At 43.4% G+C, this 18,309-nt stretch overlaps 1 protein-coding gene across 2 annotated transcripts in view; it reads right to left on the reverse strand.

Moving 5' to 3' along the window:
• Window positions 1-2,722: 2,722 nt before the first annotated feature.
• TGFBR2 (transforming growth factor beta receptor 2) overlaps window positions 2,723-18,309 on the reverse strand; it is a 61,129-nt gene continuing 45,542 nt past the window's right edge. The window contains exons 5-7 of one of the 2 annotated variants that reach the window (XM_032107574.1): window positions 16,071-16,212; window positions 8,274-8,401; window positions 2,723-5,101 (exon numbers count right to left, since the gene is read on the reverse strand). In XM_032107574.1, the coding sequence (XP_031963465.1) occupies window positions 4,922-5,101; window positions 8,274-8,401; window positions 16,071-16,212 (450 nt within the window). In that variant the 3' untranslated portion in view covers window positions 2,723-4,921. The remainder of the gene's footprint in view (window positions 5,102-8,273; window positions 8,402-16,070; window positions 16,213-18,309) is intronic. The other variant, XM_032107581.1, reaches the window with a different exon arrangement.

Raw genomic sequence — 18,309 nt, forward strand, 5'->3', positions numbered from 1 at the left:
ATCTATTTCCTGGGCTTGGTCCTCTCAGGAGCCTCACAATTTGGCTGTATTTCAACAAACCACTGACTGTCTCCAGCTTGCTGCCCATGAGCAAAGCCATTCAGCTTCTGAGGTCAAAAATAGATGAGAGCTGCCAATAGGTCAAGGCATGGAGAGGAAATGGGGTTCAGACAACAAGGCTGGGGCACCATGGGCTCAGGCAAACTGAGTCTTGTGGGTCATTCTGGGAAAAGTAACTCGGTAGGACACAAATGACTGAAAGAAAAAATAACCAAGCACCAAAATCTTGCAATGAGTTGCGTCACTTGTACTGACCCAGGCTGAGGCTTGAATTTTTGCCATTCCCCCCCAGCAAGAGCCTTCTCAACACGCACATGGTGTGCACCGACTTGCAGGAATGTTTGCCAAGTAATAAGCAGCGTGAAGGCAGCCAAACTGCATTCAGGAACAGGCAGACAGTCTGGAACAGTATTCACTCCATCTTCTTTGTGGCCAGAGGGAAAAACTGCCACAGGCAGCATTTTATTAAAAACATACTGCCAAAAAAAAAAAAAAAAAAAAAAAAAAAAGCGCAAAAAAAACCCCCAAAGCAAGCAGGAGAGAGAGAGAAAGAACTAAGGATTGGGAAATAAATTAATCAATGTTCCTGTGGAAGCAAAGGAAGCCCTTGGGCCCCAGTACAGCTGGCTTGACAAGAGGACAGTATTGCCTGTGCTTTACATGTAGCCTCGTTTGTTTCCAGGTGCATTTGGAATAATGATGTCTTAATACCTCTATATTTCTTTTTTTTCTCCTCAGGAGCTGGGTCATGATTTTTCCATCTTTTATCATTCTTGTCTATTTCAGGAGCAGTTGGGAATATCCTAGAAGGGGATGAAATCCCCACTGTGCTGGAAATGACATGAACTGGTGACACAGAGGCAGGCTGCGCTGGGAAACTTCCCTAACCAGTACAGACCACTGCATGGTTCAGCAGTAAACCCAAGGGCTGCCTTCTGCACTGCACAGCTGGAGCCTCCTTGCTGTGTACCCTGGTGATAAAATCCTGACTGACACACTAATGAAGAGCTGCTCACAGTAGGATGTAGAATACGATATTTAGGATGAGAAAGGTGGGCAAAAGCCTTAACTGAAAAAAAGTTATTAAAAGTATACAGGGTACTTTATTTCAAGGTTATAGTGTACTTCAAGACTGAAAGATCTGTGGAATTTGCCTGCTACATTTTAAAAATGCATTTGCAATGCTTGCTGTGTTACGCCAAAAGGACTCAGATTTGAGCCAGCATAAACAGGATGTCGGGGCCTGAAGATCTTTGCCAATACGTGGCCAGTGGTGGGGACTGCTGAGGGGTGGCCACTGCCACCAGTGCACTGGCACATGCTGGGGCCGGCCACAAGGATGCTTGGCTTGCCAAGGCTCAGCAGGGCTGGAAACCAGAGAGGTGTGGGCAGTGAGCCTTTGCATGCCTGTTGGGAAGCTGAGAGCTGTTCTATACTTGGCAGAGGGTAGCTGGCTTGAAGGAAGAGCTGGTCACCTGTGGCTGTCTGCTTGAGGGGCACCTAGGTAGGGCCTCCTTCCCAAAGCCCTCATTTTGCTGATTGTAGACTAGATGTGGCCACTATGCTTTGCACACCTGACATTGGCTGTGTGTGTTGCTCTGTTCAGAGCACTGGGTGCCAGAGAGACTGAAATCTCTGACATGCTGTGAAATCCTTGACATGCTCAAAATTCCACGAGGCCTTGAGCAACCTGATTTAAGGTGCCTCTTTTGAACTTGACCCTGGACCAGACGATGAGCAAGCACAGCAATGGACCCGGATGCCCCTGCCATTGACTTATGAATGAGGACATGTGGGTGCTTCTTTGAGGTATCCACACTTGAAGGTTCAAAAGGAGATATTCAGTGCAGCCAAGTATGAGGGCCAGTGGAGGTTCTGGCACGAAAATTCAATCATTGAAAAAATGGTGATGTCTGGAGCATCTCAGATGCCAATATCAGGCACTGGTGGACTGCACCCTGTGCAAAGGCTTAGATTCAACCCAAGTGACATTCAAGGCAACTCAAAGAGGGCAGAGGGAAGTATCTTGCTCTTTGTTTATTTGGTGCCTCTGTTCTGCTTGTCTTCCACGGGAGGGGTATCAGCTTAAAAAGGTAGAGAGCAGTAACTGTAAGGCACAAGCACATTAATCATGCACTTCTCAGTGACACAGATCTAGTGGGTTGCCTTCTGGTTCACTTAAATAACAGCACCAAAATGACTGGGGTCTAACTACGGCCTTATCATAGAACCATAGAATCCATTAGGTTGGAAAGAAGTTTAAGATCATGGAGTCCAACAGCTAACCCAAAACTGCCAAGTCCGTGACTAAACCATTTCCGTAAGAGTCACATCCACATTGAGACCTGAGCAAACCAGAAGCAGGAAAGCATCAGCTGTAAACCCTTTCTCCATCCCTTCCTTTGAGACTAGTGAAGGTGTAACAGTGCAGGAGCTAAGGGGCCAGCAAGTTTGGCTATCTGCTAGTGCTGCTCTGCTGAAGGGCAGGGCAGAGACTGGGGGAAGGAGTCATTAGCAAAGCAGGACACATGCACATTGGACACACTGAGCATGACATTCAGGACCCTGGTGGGAAGGAACGGGCTTGAATCATTTTAGGATAGGGTTCATTTTAGGAAGAGCCCTCTCCCTATCCTGGATGCTCCAGAGACGAGAGACTAAATTGAGTTGGTGTTATTTTATTTGCTCCAATAAACATTTGATTTATACAAAACAAGACAAAAACCCCCTCAAAACAGTTTACAAAGCAAGTTAAGTGTTTGAAACTTTTGATATACAAGAGTATATATTGCTCACATTCCTATTTCATACATGATGTACAGGTGAAGTATTCCTTAAAAGAATAAAAATTTTCCTTTACATGTAGTGTTAAAAAACCCCATAAAAACGTCAGTACTGTCAGGAACTATTCATCACCATTCCCTGACCTTCTGTGTGGATGGAGGAAGAGAAATGGGCCGTGACCTTCCACCTGCCTGGATGCACTCCCCACCCACATCTCCTACCTCTGCCTATGGCCCTACGAGTTTACAACATTGCATCCCTACAAAATTGCCATAGTATCCTCTGACCTCCACTGAAGTTGTGGAGATTTTGCCCAACTCTGTTTAAATATTTCTGAGCAGTTTGGTTAAAATGCGAAAAAAAAAAAAAAAAAAAAAAAGCACTTACAAACCCATTTCAAATAAAGTATTTGCCATCATAAATCATCATAAATCTTAACTCCTATTTGAATAAGCATGATTCCTATTGACTTGCATGGCAACATCTTTGAGAGGAATATTGATATTTATCTGTCAAAGGTGTTTAATAAATCACACCAGATATATCTGTCCAGGATTGGTTTCTGCTGGTTGAATTTCTAACTTGCAAGGCCTGCTGACATGCTATGAGGAAGAGACAAGTGAATAAATCACTGTAAAACACCTGAAGACAAAATTTTTAGCACTTATTAAACACATTGCTGTCATGTATATAGGCCCAATGTGATGTCAACTGTCTTAAGCATTTTGGGGAACTGAAAGAATGTAAGCAATGAGGGATCCTGTTGAAAAACTCTTTGTTTTTGTTTTTTTTTTTATTCTGTGAATTGCTGACTTGCTGAGGCAGCCCTAAATGCAGGCAATGCTGAGGGCAGGATATGCCATTAACCTATTGCTATGAAGCTTTCCGTCACCTCCAAGGTCTTTTTGCAAAAATAAAGGCACCAGCTGTTGTCTCTTACTTTGGAAAGCACAGAACAGAGTCAGACTGTGGTTTGTCCAGCAATCAGACACACATACAGGGGAAAAAAAAAGTTTGTTCTTACAGCAACACAATCAAGGTAAAATAAAGGGAAAAAAAATAGTATTGCCTGCACTCAGAATGCACAGCAAATATAAAACATCTGCTTGGATTGTTGCTGGCCCTGTCCTGTTCTGTATGGTTTGGGGGTGGGAATGGGAGGAAGGGAAAACTCATCCTGCTGGTATTTTGCAACCTGCTTACAAGCAGCACGAATTCAAAGCAATAAACATACAACATTAATGAACTCTATAACAAAACACACATGTGAGAAGGACCAAAACTCCTCACATGCCTGCTCTGGGACACTTTGAGGACTTGAGTTAAGATGAGAGGGAAAAGACATTCCTGAACCTTCCACAATGTGCTGCAGACAGGACCATGTAAGTACAACTGCAAAGTCAAATTGGCCTGTCTGCTGTGAGCCTGCTCCTGCAACTATGAACAGCAGGACCACAGCCAGGTGGTCACAGCATGTGCTTTGAAAGTCATCTTCTTATTGCATTTTATTTCTATTTTTTGGCAGAATGCTTAGTGCACAATTGCTGGTGTGGTGCTATACCAGTCTCCCCAGGCTCCTTCCCTAAGGAGTGGAATTTCTAACGCACTGGTCATTTCCTGGAAGCACTTTTTTTAACAACTTTTTTCCCCCCAGGACATAGCTGTTTATAGATATATAGATAGATATATATATATACATACACACACATTTTATAGCTATATATGTATATATATATATATATATATATAAAAATAGCAATTTCATAGTTATATACAGGCATTAATAAAGTGCATAATGTTATTGGCTATTTTCAAATCTCATTTCCTGAGGAAGTGCTACCATACATAGCTCCTCCTACGACATGGTGCCGGCTGCCAGTGCTAGGGTATGACGGCTACTCCCCCAGCTTTTATTTCCCCGGATACATCTCCCTGTCCAGAGCTGGAACCTAAAGGGAGTAGTGACAGCCTCAGTCCTCCAGGAAGCAAGTCAAGGCACTGATCAAGACTTCTTCCTTTGCCAAGGTGAACACGTCTAGGAGCGACTTCCCTCCGTTCCGGAGCTCTCGGGCACACGCTACTTCGCAGTGGTCACGGAACCGTCCTCGGGAATCTTCTCCTCCGAGCAGCTCCTTCCTGAGAGCCTGTCGTGGTGCTTGAGCTCGCTGAAGCGCTCGGCCACGCACTGCGCCGTCAGCCGGGCCTCGGGGTCGTGGTCCCAGCACTCGATAAGGGTTTCACACACCATCTGGATGCCCTGCAGGGAGCACAGCGAGAGCAGCCGTGAGTGGCCCAGCCACCGACAGAGCTGCTCTCTGAGAGCTGCTTTAGTGTCCTCAGAAGTTTGGGGGTTATTTCACTTGTGTCCCGAAGGTTCTTTATGGGATCTGCTGCTTCTGCCATGGGGGCATTGATACCTTTTTGGTTTTTTTTAAAGAAACCCTACTACAATATTTTCATCACTTTAGTTGGTACCGTCATTTCTGGGCATGTGTTCTGATACCTTATAACAAGAACAACGGTGCTTTGGACTAGTGCTATAGAATCAGGCAGGGTTTTTTTGTTTATTAAATATGATAAGAATTCTAGGACAACATGACTTCTTGCTCAACCCATGCCTTTGCGTGCCTGAATTCTGTTTGAGTTTTTCAAACAAAATTCTGATTGCCAGCAACATTGGGCTGTACATCAGCTCTTTATGAATTCCTTGTGGACTACCTAAATCTATGTGCAAATATGGGCCACAATCCCACAAACACTTAAACACATCACTCACAGTTGGAACTGTTTAACCTTCATTTCAATTCTGATGCAAATGTTTACAGGAGCAAAAACCCAGTTGCATCTCTGTAATGCATTTTATAAACATGAGGTATTTTCCAGGAAACTGTGTTTTGCTTTATGACACTAAAAGCCCATTAAGTAGGATTTATCTTAAACTTATTTGAAAAATAACATTTCACAACACTGCATTAATTGTATAATTTACCTAATTGGTGATGTTGACTGATGTCAGTGCTAATAGCAGAGTGTTACTGTCTGTATAAAAATAACATTATTTTTCTGCTGGCATTGAAATTACAAGCAGTAAATTAAATTAAATATTAAACATTAACTTGAAATCAATAGTGCAACAAATTTCATTAAGGGGGGGTGTGGGGGTAATTGTAATATGTAAATCCATTCCAGAATTTTATCACGATGAATAATGAGTTCATTACAAAAACACGACTGCAGAGGAAGGAAATGAATATGGAAGAGCCATTACAGTAAGAACAACTTTTATGGAGTTCAAAGCAGATCCTCAGCTGCTGCAAACTGTCACAGCCCTGCGGAAACTGATGCATCACTGCATTTTAGATAGCACAATGTGAAACACTGAAGGGATTCAGGTGAAGGGAATTAAATCCACCTTCATTAAATGTTATCTGAGTGTGTTATCAAGCATCCATTTCCTTCCTTAGACTCCTAGCTGAACCCTGTTGGAGCCAGCTGTGCCCATTCTGGTGACACACAAGCACAAGTGCATGGCCCTCCTGGTTGGTGGGGTGCCCTGTGAGGGGGGCAGATTGAGATGTGGGTTTTACATATGGAAGAAATCTCTGAAATCAAATGCAGGACACCTAGGTCCAAATCCATGATAATTTTACTTGCCAGATCATTACCAGAGGTGATGAAATCCACAGTGTATCCCACAGCTCTTACCCCAGTACCTCAAGCTGCAGCTCTCCACACACTCAGCCTTGCTGTCAAGGGCTTTTAGTGCTGCTAGTATCAGATACCCAGGTGTCCCTCAAAATTCAGCATTCTTCCCTTGTTAAAAGCCCCTTCTCAATAACCCTACTCTTCACAGCTGAGTACATAAGGAGCAAGTCCCTGCAGTCCAGGAAGGAGCTGCACTCTGCCATAGTCATCAGGTGGCAGGTGTTCTCGGTTGGAAAGATGATTGATTTTGGCCAGTCACTTGGTCTTTTTTAAGTAGATGTCAGACTGATTTTAACTTCCCAAATGGAATGAAAAAGGGAGTGTTACATTGCTCCTGATGGAAACAGTAGATGATATTCTTGGTTGTGTGGGCTTTTATAAATGGTTGTGATAGTTTCCTTTTGTCGGTAAAGACCACTTAGCATATTTCATTGAGAAGTGGAATGACCAAACCTCACTTCTCTGAGTCACATTTTATCTCTACTGATAAAACTAGTGAGAGCAAAGGTGAAGAGATGCATGCCTTTGGCTTGTTTTCATTCAGTTTCATGTACTAAAAAAATCTACTATTGCCTAGGAAGTGCAACTGTAGTGCTCGTGAATGGAGGAAGCTGACAAAGTGCTTTGTGATATGCAGGGGAAATGGACTGCTAATGCACAACCTGAATAAAACCAGACTGGCTTGCTGAAGACTAATTTCATATTTCCTTAAACCTGTCAACAGCTAGGATACAACTATGACTGGTCTCCATGACAAAGTATGAGATTTGCTTTCTCTGCTTAAGAACCTCTGTAGCAGGATGGTCTGGAAATGGGGTAAAACAAGTTGAACAGTGCCCGATTTGCAAAGCTACCAATGGTGAATGGAGAAGGGGGTCATGCTGCTTTAGGTGTTAAATAATGCTGAAATCAGACTGACTCAAACATCTTGATGGTGAGGTGAAGATGTGGTAGACCTGGTAAACTGCCTTACAATAGAACGAGTGATACTACTAATAACTTATCTAAAGCTGCTGAGCTAACAGAGCTGGCCTGGAGACATCTGACTGACAGCTCCTATACCGTGTAGTACATAATTCTGATTAAGATATTTTTGTCTAGTCATTATCATAGTAAATAATTTATATTTATATTTATATAAATATATCTGGTTTGCCATCCTTAATCGTTTGAGACAAAGTTGTATAATGGTTCAATTGCGCCTATATAATCGTTAAAACGTAAACTGTTGACAAAATCTGGGGCTAAGACCGGATCCAGCCACACCTAGACTCCTCTCTGAGAAGGTGTTTAGAAAGCAAGGAGATCCTTTCTGTACCTCATGACTCAACAGGAGGGCTTCTCTAATAAATTTTGTCTGAAGCTCCCATTCTGGCTGCAACAGAGGCCCACATGAGAAGTTGTTGTCTTTGCCCCTTCAGAACCTACACAAAGTGTGCTTTAAGGGCCTAATTATTCTGTGGCTCTCTGGATGATTGTTGGATCTCAGGTTTCCAGTGTTTCTGTTTTAATTGCTTTTAGATTACACTGGTGTGCAGCAGGAAACGCAGGGCTTTGGGGCAGGCACGGTACAGAGAACTGTGGTATCTGAACCACATCAGCACCAGTGTCACTGTGCAAAGAGAGGTCCAGCCTGTTGGGCAGGGCACTGAGTTAAGGCTCAGGCTTCAGGCAGCAGCTAAATCTACAGCGCAGCTCCCACCGCTCACAGCTGGTGCTCTTACCTGATGGTTAAGCCAGGAGCTGGGGATCTCGGGTCGCCCTCTGTCTCTTAGGACATTGTCCTTCATGCTTTCCACACAAGGGTGTTCTCGCACTTTGGAGCCAAATGGGGGCTCGTACTCTTTCACTTCTGACAAGAGAAGAAGCAAACACAGGGTATTTAGCTGGGCTGTGCTGGCTCCAAGAGTGAAGGGAGCTGGCTGTTCTCTGAGGAGCAAGAGCTACTGATTAGCTGCTCACTGCCACTGTTCTGCTTGACCAGCTCCAAACAAAGCAAAGTCAGTTGGCATTTTCAAAAATGTTTCAAATGTGTTTCTCCCACACACTCCCTCCCTCCCCTTTTGTTTCCTAGCCAACAAAAAAATTCTCATTTAAACCCTTCAGTACATAATAATATTTGCAACAGTCCAAGAAGCAGAGTAATCTATAATGGTTTGTGAGCCTTTCAATCTCTGCTGAGGTAAAGAACACAGGAGCTTTAAGGTGAGTTTTGCCTGAGCCAAGCTTTTGAAGAGCTAGTCACCCTTAGCTCTCCTGGAGCCCACACACACTTGCTAGGTGAAATATAAACTGAAATCTATCTAGGTCATGAGATGTGAATGTACAGATTGCTAGGATGAAACAGTTGCTTGAAAAGGACAAAGGTACAGTTAAGGAGCAATGCTGGAAGCTGCCATACTGCCCTTGTTTACTCACTCCTAAGCTGCATTCTTTTCTAGAAAGTAGTAGTCTGCTCTTATTTTAGACTTCCTTCCCAAAATGGATCAGTTTTGGCCTATTATACAGGGGCACAGCTTTCTGAAGGGACCGCTGCCACTCTAGTTTTTGTTCGCATGCTGCATATTTTATTTGCTTTTCTTTAGAGAGAGAAAGGAAGAGGCAGACATATGGGACCTTTGGAGAAAACTCAAGAAATCTCTGAGAGCGGAAATATTATAGTAGATGCTGACACAGTGTAGAAAATGCTGTGGTTTCTTTGGGAACAGATGGAGCCTTTACTCACAGGCCTAATGACTTGCTGGTATCAGATAAAGATTTATGAAGTTGGCCTGTTCTTCTGCCTCTTATTTCTTTCTAGGAATTAATTGAGGGCAAGAAAAACTGAAGTGTAATCTACAAAGCAGTCTGGAGAATGCATGCGAGTGCCCAGACGATGTGTGAAGAGAGACAAAGGAGTGGAGAGACAAACCACTGTTGCCTAACGTTACAACCAAAGTTCAGCTGCACTCAGTTGCTCACTCCTCTCAAGGTGTAAAAAGCTCCAAGAAAGGTGGTAAGGATTAAAGGCCCAGAAGAAATGGGAAGAACCTCTAAAACTTGGCTTTGTTTACTTTGGAGAGCAAGGTAAGGATGGAGTCATATGACATGCTACTGAAAATAACTAATGATCAAGATAACACGTCAGATCCGTCATGTCTCACAATAAAAACAAGGCAGTACTGAAGACAACTAACTTTGGACTTTTCTCCTTGAAGTCAAGCTGTAGATCTCACCTGTATGTGATGGCCATGAGACAAAGACTTTAAAAGGCTAATGCTTAAAAAGAATGGCCAAGTTACAATAACAAACATTTTGGAAGGGATATTAAACCTTGTGCTTCAAATGTTCAGCGTTTAGACATTCAGCTGCAAACAACTGTGTGCAGTGCAGTGGATCACCCCATAGACGCCTCCTACAGAGCTCTCCTTCCTTCTCCCTAGCCATCTGGTGCTGGCCACTGTCCACACAATGCTCTGGAGAATGGCTATAGTCCAGAAACAGAACTCCTATATTTTAAAACCCAAGTGCCAAAGACTGCTTCGCCTTCTTTCCTGTACAAGAAGGCATACCAGTTTCACCCACATTAATCTGAGTTGGAGATTACTCAGCCAAAGTAAATTTACAAGACTTCAGCCCTAGAAATGAATTGGGAAGTTGCCATCTTGCTAGTCAGACCTGCGTTACCATGCAGCGGATGCACAGTGATTACATTGCACATACCTGTATGTTCAAAGCTAACAAAAATATTAAAGTTCGCTGGGAAAATTTAAATCGCGTGACCTAGATGGCCATTTCCTGCACCATCTCCACCAGTCATGGTTTAGTTGTGGTAGTGGTCATGGACACCAGCCAAGGCTCTGAGATCTTGCAGTGTGAGGAGTCGGAGGAGTCTGAATGACCAACAGAGGAAAGTTGGTGCTGTGGTACCGACTTGTTCCCTCTCACTGATTTAATCTGAAGGTTGCTCAGGTTCATGAGGTGGTTCAAGCAGGAGAAAGGAAAGCCTTTCCTGGGACCTGATAGATTCATAATACATTTTCCCTGTTTGAGAAATTGTTTATAAGTTATGAGCATTCCTCTTCCAAAGATAAAGATTGGATAGGTTTTTCACATTTGGATTTTTTGTTGCTGCTTTGTTTTTGTTTATGGTAAAGAAAGAGAAATTGAGGCCAGGTGCCAAGTCACTGTAATGACTTTCTACTAATACAGTCATGCCTTCCCTCAGTTTGAAAAGCATGCGGCATCTTCTTGCTATTTATTATCATGTTTCTCTTTCCCTTGGAAAGAAAAAAAAAAGCCCACTAAATCCTCATGCAGTAAGTTATCCTAATGCTGTGGAATCTCAACTGTCAGACACATTTTGCAGTAAGAGCTGGTGTTATTCATGGATCATGTTTACCTGCTATAGTAGATGTAATAGATGTCAATTTGAGGTAGGTTAAGATGTTTGTGCCTAGCTGCCTGTACATGGCTGTATCCAGATGCTGATTCTATTTCTCATGTCTTATATGTTTCTTTTGATCGATTTTAGGCCGGTTGGGCACTAAATATGACAACTGGATGAAGTACCATAAATACGTCAGGAACCATGAACTACAGAACCTTTAGCATTCAATAATGGCAGACTTCCTTCAACTTTAACCTCCAGCATTTAATCTTCATGGTTGAGAGCTGACTTGCACTACTAACTGCTGTACCTCTAGTTTCTTTTGACATTGGCCTAGCCATAACTCTCAGAAAGGCTGGGATTGGATTTTTAGCCCCAAACAGAGACATTACTGAAAATCTATTTGTTGCATGTGATGAAAGCTTGGAAAATTTGGCTCACTTGTGGTCTTTTTCTACTCTAAGCTTTTTGCAGTGAAATTTTCTTTGGGTCAGAAGAGCATACACACAAACCCTGTTGACACTCCCTCGTGATCTGTCTTACTGATTTCTGTGGGACAGCTTCTCATGCTGGATGATGAAGACCTATTTGCAGAATCAAAGCAGGAGTGAGGTGAAAGGCCAGCAGAAATCAACTGTGAGGCACAGTCCACAGCAGTGAGCTTGTGTTTGGGAACTTCTAGGTCCCTTTGAAATGCCCCTTTATTTAGAGCTTATGAGGGGGCAGAAGGGATAAATCAGTTGATAGCGGAGCTACTGTGACAACTCATGCAAACACAGTAGTGTCCTTCAGATAGTGTCTTTCTTCATGCTAGGGGAACTTGGGGAGTGAATCTGCCAGCTTGCGCTGTTGCACAAAGGGAAAATAAGGCCCAAAGCAGAGGCTCAAAAGCTATTTCACGGCCAAGTTTAAGGAGCTGTCAAATGCTTACTTCATAAATTTCCCTAGGTTTCCCTGCTAAGGGGAAGGGTGCACTGGGATGGGTGAACTCACTGAGCACAGATATCTCTTAAGTGACTTCACATCTGATGATCAAAGACACAGTCACTCTTCCATAGGTTTGGGAGTGCACGAGCCCTGCCATCAGTGTAGGCTTAGGGGATGCTCAGTCAATGCACACTGAATCCTGAGGTAGGAAAGTAGCAAACACAGAGCACATCAGTGCTTGACATGGGGCGTGGTGCAGTGACCTTATCCACTGCCACATGGCTTGTTGAAGGACATGCTACCTTACATCTAGCACTGTGGTGACACTTGGAGAATTTCTAGGACATGGATGCCTGTCATGGGGTGATGCTGCACTGTGTGGATCTACCAGCCAGGGCTGTATGCCACTACAAGCCAGCTGCAGACATGCCCTAACTGGTCTCTGCTCCACAAAAGGAGAAATTTAAATCAGGCCCCAGCTGGAGCCACCTCAGGGCCCAGTGCACAGGCACAGCCCCGCTCTACAGGCCATCTAATTGCTCCCTACTGCCAGAAATGTCACCGCTCCACGTCAGTGTGATGAAAGCTGAGCATTTCATGAGGTACCGGATGCACAAATGTTTATCTGCCAAACTGTGGCTCTTGGCTGAGTCTTTCCAAGTAAGCATAAGATTAATCCTGATTTTATTCACATGAAACACAGCTCCAGTAAAGCAAGGCTGCCATTTTAAACAAAGCCCTGTTACTACTATACCAAAGCCAGTCACCACACCACTGCTTGAGCAACATCGCCATTTTCTGAGGGGTTTCTCTTCTCCCTCTTCACCAAACCCATGTATCCAGAAGTTCGCTTTCCTCTCCTTCTCCTCTGCCACCCCCAACAGTCCCTCACCCACACCAGTTGCAATACAAACCAGATGGTTTTCTTTTCTTTCTAGGAGGCTGTCAGAGAAATTACACTTGTCTCAGTCACCAAAGCTGTGTCACTCTGAAAGCAAGTGGTTGAGATGAAAATTGTATTTCTTGCAACGTGCAGCATCTGGTGCACAGCTGTTGTGCTGAATGAAATACCAAGTTAACAGCAGTGTGGTACAGTTGAAGTTCTCCCCAAAGTAGTATTGCTGAGTTTCTAAATATGCCTCTTAAATTATACTCTGGTGAAAAATCAGTCAACCTCGATCTTTGCCTCTGTCTCCCTTTCCCTCGTGCCCCATTTCTGCTGCTCCATATTTAGCACAACAAAGTAACAACGAACAGCATGGCCTTTCTCAAAAGCCGATCCCCACCTGCTTATTTACTACAGCAGCTTCACAGTACGGATTGTGCTGCTGGGTATTTTTGTTTAAATGTCTGCTGACTGAAGAGGCCTGGCATAGCGTGGAGGCTGTGTTTCACAAAGCTGCTGTAGTGAAAGGACCTGCCTGCATCACCTCCCACACTCACTGAACACCTGCATGCTGACAAATGAATCCCGAGAGCTCCCTTTGAAAAAGAAATCAGTCCCTGTACCTCCATGTGGCTGAATGGCAATTAGCCCCCCTTCCTCACATGCTTCCCTCCCTAAATAAAGTTGTTAATGCTGTTGCCTCGGCTTAGACTCCCATTCTTGCCCTCAAAACTGCCCCGAGCTGACACCTCAGCCAAGCCTGCCCTGCAAAGACACAGCCTAGATCTTCCAGGCTCCTTTGAAAAGGCTGTCTGCAATCAGGTCAGCCTACTCCGCCTTACATGCAAAGACATTTCTCTCACTGCCAAACAGTCTAGGAGTAAAAGAGGGGTTTGCGTGAGCAGAGGCAGCTCCTCAGGAAGGCTGTGAGGAGAGAAGGGAGTCTCACAAGTGACAGATGGAGAAAGAAAGCAGAGAGGGAGCTGTAGTCATGAATCACTGTAAGGGTATTTCACCAGCTGGCTGCAAAGATAACCAGACTGCATGAACCAGGGAAAAGTCTAAGAAGGAAATTAGAGTAATGGTGCAATGCTCTTGTAGTGCAGTACCAGTGACAAGTTAAGGGATCTGCATCCTGGGAGTTGTGTTTAACTGCTTTAGACAGAGATGCTAAGTTCCAACCCCTATGGATCTGCCTGAGTGCTCCTGGGGTTCTTCTGGGGACCTCACCTCAGGAAAGATGACTGAAGTAGGGAAACAAAATTCAAGAAATGTGTTTCTGGAGATGAGAATGACTGAGGGATGAAATGAATAGGGAAAATCAGGATGTAGGTGGGGGTTAAGCATCACTTGAAAGGGGATGCTGGGCCAGAGAAATATTTCCCTTTACTGAAATGACTTCAGCTCTTCTTCTCAAGGTTATAATGGTTCAACCTCTTCCAGCTAAACATGCTGGTGATTTTCCTTCCTTATGAAACTCCCTTTATATCCTCTTTTAGCAGTTGCCTTCTGAGAACAGCAGCAATAAGATTTGCTTTTGCTACAATCTTCATTTTGCCCTACTCAGCAAATATGAACAGGAAGGGACTCAGGCATCATCAAAGACTCCACAGAAAACAGCTCATATTTATATGAATCAGGTGAGTTCCTAAATGCAAGAAACAGAGAGAGATCAAGAGACAGGGCAAAGTTCTCTTTTCTCAGGTTTTAAATCTCTTCTGCCACATTCAAAAAGTGCTAATGAAAGGCTGGGGTTGTGCCAATGCACTTAGAAACAGGCATGACCACAAGCCTTTAAATATGGATAGGTTTGCCTTGGAATATGTCAGACTGAAGTTCAGTTCCTGAAGCACCAAATGTTTTACCCTTAAATGTTTGACTAGAAAAGACTTAGGTGGTTTCTTCATGCTTTTAAGCTAGCACTTTTGGCACACATACTCGCTTTGTAGCTTTCCTGGCAGGGTGCACACAGGGGTGAATTTGTTGCCCATGATACAGCCCACCCAGCAAGACCAAATGCTGGTCAGACAGAGCAGGAGACTGGGATGGAGGCAATTCCTCCCTCCTGCACATGCACATCATGGTGCAGCCACACAGTCACTGTGCAGAGTGGCTTCAGAGACCTCGCTTGTGGTATCCCACAGATGCTGGTAGAGAAACAAGGAGCAGCTATGCACATCTTCCCCTGGGACATTGGTTTCCCTCCTGTACACTATGTTCCTCACAGCACAGTGCTCTAGCCTGCAAGACTGTCCTGTCTCTGCATCTATGGCAGCCTTCAAGGTGGAACCGTGCCAAGTCTGATGAAAAGGGAGCCTTTGTGGTTTTGGAAGAAGGATAACAAATCAAATCACAGTTGCATATCTACTGTAATATGCACATTAGTGTTACCTTTTACAGCCCCTCTCCTTTGACTGCCCGTGGGAGCCCTGAACTATGCAGCAATATTTTTTAGAATGACTGTTAGACGATTCCAGGAGGCTGAAGAATTTTATACGCAATTTTGTCTTTAGTTCCTGAAGTAAGGTGAAAAACTTCAAACATGGCAATATGTATTGCAGATATCCCAACAGCAGCTTTTCTGTTTCTAGCACATACCAGTGTTGCACACTGGGAACTCTGGGTCAGCTTTAGGCAAAGCAGAAATGGAGAGTTTTGTTTCAGAAGAAACTCTGAATATGAACAAGCATAGCAGCTTTTCCTGGAGCTGTTCTGATAGTCAGTTCCAATCATTTTTATTTTGTTGCTACACTTTATACAGCAAACATCCCTTGATTTCTCCTATGGGTGATCTCTAGCAAAATCACAAAGCATGATGTGCAGCAGCTGGTGATTTTGGGCAAACAGGAAACTTTCCATATGACTATGATGCCTCTTACTAAAATTATCAGTTAGTAAATGGGACACTTAACTGGCCCTTATTAGCTCTGAGGAATAACATTCCATGAAAGAAAATGGGAAGCAGTTATCACTTCTTGGGTTTCCCATTTACTTATGTTTCCAATTATTTTGTATGAGGTCAACCAGACTGAGTCAATCCATGGCTACACAAGATGTCATAGGAAAACCAGACTTTAATAATCTTTAAAACTGATCTACCTAACAGTAAATTTATCCTTACACCAGTTGAGGATCAATTTATTCATGCATTCAGTTGCTTGGCTTTCAAGCCTGCTCATGTACATGTGCATCTCATACTACTGAAGGACTGTTAATTTACAGCATCCAGATACACTAGAAAACATAGAGATAGTTAAAAAGAATCACCCTCTCCCCAGACAACCACGAGAGCACGTCTGTCTCAATACTTTTAGAGAGAAGAAAACAGACGGCACTTACCTCCGACAGCGTTACAGCGAGATGTCATTTCCCAGAGGACCAAAGCCATGGAGTACACATCTGTTTGTTTGAAGGACTCCATGTTCTCCAAGTTCATCCTGGACTCCAAAACCTCAGGGGCCATATATCTTGCTGTGCCAACCTACAGGAGAAGAGATTGGGGAGAGCTCATGAGTTGAAATTGCAATTCATGTTTTGGATTCCGCTGTGATTTAACTTCAGCTTTCACAGAAACAGTGCCATTTGACATGTATCCAAAAATTCAGGCTATACTTGGCACAGGCCATATTTTCTGCTGCCAGGGGAATCTGGCATTGTCCTGACTACCAACTTACTTGCACCTCTCTTGGTGAGGAAAAAAAAAATAGCCCTTTTTAGTTCCTTAAGCAAATAATTTTGACACTGACAAGTTTTTTCCCTCTTTGGCTATTGGCAGATAAACTCTGACCTTTGGGCCTGAAGCAATTGCTGCTGACCAAGTGTCTTTCAGATGAGCAAGAACCACACTGTATTATTTTGCACAGTGTATTACAGTGTTAGCTGTTTCTTTTCATGATAGGCTTAAAAGGAGAGTAAATGCAGACCTGGGAGAAGAAAGCAAACACACAAATACTGAATGCAGAACCACACATTTGAATCAAAACCAAAAATCTGCCCCTTTGAAAGAACATTCTCATAAACTTTATTCATACTGAGCCATTTTCAGCAATGACTTTAGCAGCTTTGCTGAGATCTAGATTATGATTTTGCATTACAGAAGGTGAAGTTTAAAAGCCTGGTTTTATCACAAGAAAGGATTTAAGAAGAATTTTTGGATCACTCAACAGTTGCTCTCAAACAACAAACTCTTCACAGGGTAGGTAAAAAAATGTATCCCCCTTGAAAAACTGCAAACAGAAGTCTTTCATCAGGCAAAGACAGCTTCAAGTTGGAGACTAGTTAAGCACAGAGATGAACAAACGCAAGTGGGTGATGCAGTAGGACACATGACTTAAACGAGCTGTTTACGCTACAGCAATCACTCCAGAGCCCAGAGGCAAGCAGGGCTTCGAAGGAACATTTCAATTACTGGGTCTGTAATTGCAGACAGCCACATAGTAAAGGCACAGTCTTGAGAGAGCCCTACGACACCCATTTTATAAGTTTCTGTAAACATGTCTTATCACCTCAGGCTCAGGGCAAATGGCAAAAAGGGGAAAGTATAATAAGAAGGAGGAAAGATCAGGAACATAGCTTTGTCATAGGACCTTGCAACAGCAGAAAACCTGTGTCAAAAGTATCCGAACGGTTGTAGGATCAAAGCCTTTATAAAAAGCGGAAAAGGAAGAAGTTCAGAGTGAGCAGTCTCAAAGTTAAGTTCCCTGCTACACTGACACTGATGAATTTAAGGCCAAGCATGTAAATAGCAGCTATGCACTAAAGAGGTACTTGGGACAGTCATGTCTCAGCAGCACCGAGGTAAGCACCAACTCCCTTCCCAACACGAGACGTACATATGGAAACTCTGAAGCAGAGGTTGTTGCTACCATTAACTCCCTAGCACATGATTTCTTCCCCAAGCAGATCCCATCCAAAGCTTAAGAAGGTTACCAGTGCACATGGCCCACCCCCCACAAACCTTGCTGATTTTAACAAGAGTTAATGATGCCTAAATACAGTTCCTTCACACTGCCACAAAGTCCAATTCTGGTCTGGCATTTCACACTCCCTTCACAGCAATGAAAACGATTTTTCAGTTTTGCAGGACAATGAAGGATGATACCCTGTAACTAAAATGCACAGAAAAAAATTGATTTGAAGAATGCTATCAAATCCATCCTGCTTAGAATTTATCACAGATTCCAGTCTGCTTATGTCCTTTTATCTGCATTTATATTATTAGGTCGTTCGGTCAGAGACACTTTTTCTGTATCTTGAAAACACGTGACTCCTGAGTCTCAAAGGCATTTTTAGGTACCTAACCTCTGGAAATTTGGAGCTGGTTGCCTCTCTAGGGTCTGGATATGCTTCTTCTTTGCAAATACCTGTCTGCTTTCAGTTCTTGGTTTTCCAACTTCTAGTGAGGGATCATCTCTCTTCCTGCACTGCATTATCATTTTTTGTGACATTTGAATCTTTTTTTACTGAAGATCTTACATTTCTTTCAAGCTGTTGAGAGATGTTTCATGCCCTGAGGTGTATCAGTCAGAGAGGCAGTAGACATTTCTCTTTACCTGATATGGGAAACCATCTATTACAA

This window comes from Corvus moneduloides, chromosome 1, assembly GCF_009650955.1.
Source record: "Corvus moneduloides isolate bCorMon1 chromosome 1, bCorMon1.pri, whole genome shotgun sequence".
NCBI lineage: Eukaryota > Metazoa > Chordata > Aves > Passeriformes > Corvidae > Corvus > Corvus moneduloides.